General features: G+C 28.8%; 1 protein-coding gene across 2 annotated transcripts; it reads right to left on the bottom strand.

Moving 5' to 3' along the window:
• LOC132947925 (uncharacterized) lies at positions 1–2,367 on the bottom strand. Of its 2 annotated transcripts, XR_009664965.1 has the most exons (3): positions 2,171–2,367; positions 1,457–1,560; positions 1–288 (listed from the first exon to the last, which is right to left on the bottom strand). XR_009664965.1 is itself a non-coding variant. In XM_061018183.1 (2 exons), exons 1-2 carry the CDS (start codon positions 1,545–1,547, stop codon positions 68–70), a joined length of 312 nt encoding a protein of 103 aa, XP_060874166.1. In that variant the 5' UTR covers positions 1,548–1,601; the 3' UTR covers positions 1–67. The 2 variants fall into 2 exon arrangements, 1 of the variants encoding a protein (XP_060874166.1); XM_061018183.1 differs by lacking the exon at positions 2,171–2,367 and having other exon boundaries at positions 1,457–1,601.
• Between the last annotated feature and the right edge of the window lie 2,890 nt (positions 2,368–5,257).

Below are 5,257 nucleotides of genomic sequence, written 5' to 3'. Positions count from 1 at the left end.
ACACAGTTTTTTGTTGTTGTAGTTGTTATTGTCTTAGCTACTGTTATAGGTGTTGTATCTGCTGTTGTTAGGTGCTGTTTAAGCGCACCAGTAGAAACAGCAGCAGCAGAATTAGCACCATTACCAGACGCCGCAGCTGCAGATGCTCATGTCTTAAATGTTCACATAACGCTAAGACTGAAGTTTTCGAAACTGACACTGTGGCATAATCTTCCTCAGTGACCGGTGTTGGCTGATTGTACCAACAGTCACTTTCAAAGTGACCCCGTTTTCTGCAAAAACTACACCCTAGAAAATCAAAGGAATTTAAATTACAATATTTCCATGGTAAAATGTCGAATTGTTTTTTTTAATTTAAACAACATTGGCAAGCCCACATTTCTGTAAAGGGATACCATCATTTCATTCAGCAAATTTTGAGGGACATAAAAGGTGTTTTTAAATTAAATGTTATAATATACAAAGAGTAATATTACTATAAAATAAAATAACATTACTAACTGATTAATTTATAATAATAAGTTTGAAAATATGAAATATAAACAAAAGCAATAATTTTTTATATTCAAGTAAAATAAAGTGAATGTAACCAAACTATATATCAAAATCAAATGTAGGTAAATTTTGAATAATTTATCTTAAGTCGACTAAAAAATGGACAATGCACAGATAGATACAACCCCTAATATCCTTTCACTGGTTACACTAAATATAGTAATAACTAATAGGTATAAATAATATAAAAGTTATAAAAAGAGTTTATGGTTATAACTTTATAAGTTCAAAATCCAAATCAATATAGTACATAAGTACTTAATGAATATTGAATAGGTAGGTTATAAAGAAAAAATATACATCTACAGGTCAAGTTTTAGTGATAGGTAATTGAGATGTTCTGAGTAGAAAATCTGGTATTACACCGGACATTGAGTGTAGGCCGAGTAGAAATGTAAATACAAAATTGGTATTATACTACTATCAAAGTACCAAGTATCAACTATATAAACATTAGACAGTAAACACGAGATTTATTTTTGTAATTCGTAGAAGAAAAACATGATTTGTTTATTATCAACTGGATATTGTAAATCGGTTCAGTTATTCCAATATGTACCAAAATAAATTATATTTTATTACCCTAGAATTTTAGATTTGTCCAGTTATATTAATTGGTATGCATATATTTATAAATATATTATCAGCAAGTGCCATTGGATATGAGTCGAGTAATAATTTAGTATTTCGCCGGGTACCGAGTAAGATCCTAGTCTTAAGTATGATATCGAGTAATTGCCGGGTACCCGGAACATCTCTAATAAAATTTATAACGTGGTGTATTACATGTGGTGTGTTATATGTGTAACATATTATACAACGTTTGATACACCTGAATATTACATTTACGTAGATAGAATTCAACTATAAAAACAAAGTAGTAGGTATTAAATATACTTACTATTTCTTTTGGAAAATCGACCAAGACGGCCAGGGCAGCTACCACGACCTCCACGTCCACCATTGTCAAACGAGCTATGATGAGACGGCATCACATCCAGTGGACTATTTTAAAATTTATAATATAATACGATTATTATACATAATATATTTAACATTTTAACATAACAATTTTATTATCAAAAATTGTTTTCATTTTAACCAATATGATACATTAAGAGCAAAGTCCAAACATATAAATAATTGATAACAATTTGATAAAAATTATTTTGATTTTATGAACTATGATCCAAAGCCGATTATTTGATTTAAGATCATTTTCCAAAATTCTTGTACGGACTTGGACATAATTGATGCATATTAATTTTGGACTTGGCTCTTCTTGCTAGGATTTTCTGTGACATGTATTCAATAGATCACGTTTTTATAATATTATAATAAATAAATTATAATATTAAGTTTTTAAAATTATATTAGAATATGTAATATAATACAAGTGCTATAATATTAATTTTGTAATTATTATATTTTACTTTATATAAACGCGTGGGTTCGGCGCAGTAGTGCACCAGACACCTCTAGGATCTAACTACTGCGACCGAGCCGCGTAACATAGCGCCAGGCGACATCCATCACCTCAACATCGTCCACCCACGATCATTCGTGGGACATGCACCAATAATATTAACAAAACAAATAAAACCCTTATACGAACCTACTCGGTGCGTGGTCTGTTGTTGCCGGAACGAGGGCTTAGCTCTGCGACAGCACCTCTGCGGTTATCGTTTAAAGAGTCGTCCGGCGATGGTGGTGCGTATTGTCGTCGTCTTCCGTTCCGTCCAAGAATTCAGGTGGACAATGGTAGCGAGTGTAACGTCGAATGCGACTCGCAGGCCGTCGAAGAGATAATGCATTAATGAAACATACGCTCGTGCTCGGCAGACATCACGCTCGTCAGTGTTAGCGGCGAAGGGCATAATATATTGATACGACTATCGGTGGGCGCGCGGGGCGGTGAAAGGCCGGTGAAAGGCCGGTGAGTGAATACGTCAGACGATTAACGAGCAATATAAACTAATGCCATTAATCCAGACAACATAACTGAGAGAGAAAACATCGGAAGAAAAATGTATCATTTTTACTAAGTAGGTACCCCATTAGTTGGTTACAGACAGAAAAAAAACAAATACAATCATAGCTACACTTAGAATTTAAAGTTAAATCAAAAATATTTTACATAAGTACCCACATTTTGTATAGGTGCCTAAAAAAAAACTGTTACCGGATGAAATTATTATAGACTCGGTAAACAATGAGGTACACACTATTACATGGATATTAAACTTTAACAATGACATTTTGAAAAAATGTCCTATGTGTTTTTAATATTTTTCAACTGATATTGTTACAATACATCAGGAGTCTTGTATTAAATATTCACGCTTTTTATTCCAATAAAGAAATTAAACTTTACACAAAAAATTAAACTAAAAACCAAAAAAAAATCGAAAATGACCGTAAACAGCTCAAAATGAGTCAAAATATTTTCAAATTTTATGTTATACCTACATATTAAAAATGAAAATATAAAGATCAAGTGAAATTTTAATGTATTTACAGTTGTTATTTGTTTTTGAATTACAACAAAATAAGAAAATCACCACATGAGAAATCGAGTGAGTATGCAATGTTGTAAAAATATGAACATCAAACTCTCATAAAAATTGAATTTAACTTTCTTGTAGACATTTTTTTTTTTTGATAAAGGTAGACAACCTCATGAGAAATCGTATACTATATTTTCCAAGGCTGGGCATTAACGAGGTAAAAGTTAAAATTAAGTTAATTAACTTGTTACTTTTTTTTCAAATTAACTTTTAACTTAATAAGTTACTTTTTTTCAAGATTAATGTGTTAACTTCAAGTTAATTTTATTTAAAAATTATCTAAATTAAGTTAATATTCGTCCGAAAAAAATTCAAATTTTTGAATATGTTTTTACTTTAAAATCATTTTAAATTTCCCCAGTAATTTTCTTGAACGTAAAGAAAACTATCTAATAAACCATAGTATGTGTCTGGATTTTTTTATTCTTGCAAATTAGCAAATTTTAACTTTACACTAAGTTAAGTTACTTTTTTTTCAAAGTTAACTTTTAACTCAAAGGGTTAACGAAAAAAATACGAGTCACTTTTAACTTAACTTAATTATTTTAAAATAAGTTAACTTAACGAGTTAAAAAAAATCGCTAACTTGCCCAGCCTTGATATTTTCAAATCTTAGATTTAATAAGAAATTTTTTTATGAATTTCTAAGTCAAAATAGTCTTATGATTTTTATGTATTTTGACAAGATTTTAACTTTAAATGCTTATAAAAAAATTATGATTATAGATTTTTATTAAATTTCGAATGTCATTGTAACAATATAATAGGAGCATTGTATTACATTTTCAAGCTTTTTTACCCAAAAAATAACATTTTATCGACATTCATAGAGTTACACCAAAATGCAAAATCGATTTTATCAAAAACTGATTTTGCGTAAAATTACCCGTTTCTCCTTAAATTTTTTTTATTTTTCCCTTTTTCCCTGCGCCTTTATTTTAAACTACTGGAATTATTAAATTTGTACCGCCCTAATGCACCACTAGATTTACTTTCTAATCGAACAAGATACTAAAGTTGATAACTGAAGCATTATTTCGACTACTTATCGTGATCACAGACACAAATAATAAAAATTTTAAATTAAAAAAAAAATACATTATTCTTAAATCAATACATTCATCGTTTAGAATTTAAACTAGTAAGGTTTTATGTATTTACTACTTTTTTTTAACAATTTAAACAATTCGACATAAGATTGAGACGACTGGTGCCATCAGTTATTTACCAATAATCACGTCCATTAAACATAAATTAACGTGTCTAGACGAATACCTGCGTGACTCATTGGGAATTGTTCTAATTTATAAAAAAATATGTTTTAGGATTAACGACATTTTTATTACGGACCTGGTGGCTCACAAATTACATATACCTTGAAATATATTTTACATAGGTACACAATTTATAGAAAGTGTGAAGCGAATCAGATATTTTATGATATTTTTGCAATTTATTATAGTACCTCATTTATTTTATAAATAATATTTATAAACTACAAGAAAATAACCATACATTTTATTCTTCGTTTAAATCAGGGCTTGAAATCGAAATAAAATTTTTCGATTTTAATTTCAATTTTGCTTATCGATTTTAGTTCTTTTTGATTTAAATTTAAAAATAATTTATCGATTTTAGTTTTTTTCGATTTCAATTTAAAAATAATATATCAATTTTAGTATTTTTTGATTTTGATTTAAAAATAATATATCGATTTCATTATATTATGATTTTGATTTTAAATATAATTTTCTTTTTTTCAATTTTAGATTACATTTTAAAATTTAAATATCAAATTTATACTATTATTATTTCAATGTCACTGAAATATTTTCAATTTATGAACTTTAACTATACATTTTTGATTATTCTTAATTACTTTTACATTTCAATCAATGTGAAATTTAGATTAGATTTTAGATTCTGATATTGATTAACTTTATCAATTAAATTTCTGTCGCAACCAGGCCCGTATTTAAGGGAGGGCTCGGAGGAGCAATTGCCCCTGGCGGCAGTATAAAAATTAGGTTTAGGGGCGGCAAAATATTGAAATGGTCAAAAATGTAAAATGAAGGTTAGCCCCTGGCGGCAATATTTGTTAATACGGGCCTGGTCGCAACCATTTAAAATTTAAA

The sequence above is a fragment of the Metopolophium dirhodum genome, chromosome 6 (genome assembly GCF_019925205.1).
Source record: "Metopolophium dirhodum isolate CAU chromosome 6, ASM1992520v1, whole genome shotgun sequence".
In the NCBI taxonomy this organism is placed as follows: Eukaryota; Metazoa; Arthropoda; class Insecta; order Hemiptera; family Aphididae; genus Metopolophium; species Metopolophium dirhodum.
Note: the sequence above shows the minus strand (reverse complement) of the source record. Positions and strands in the feature narration are given on the sequence as shown.

What these genes read in the sequence shown, in the direction of transcription:
- LOC132947925 (XM_061018183.1), bottom strand. Translation starts at nt 1,547, where the DNA reads ATGCCGTCTCATCATAGCTCGTTTGACAATGGTGGACGTGGAGGTCGT. An exon ending in TCGATTTTCCAAAAGAAATA is followed by an intron (nt 289 to 1,456) that starts GTAAGTATATTT and finishes TTGATTTTCTAG; the next exon opens with GGTGTAGTTTTTGCAGAAAA.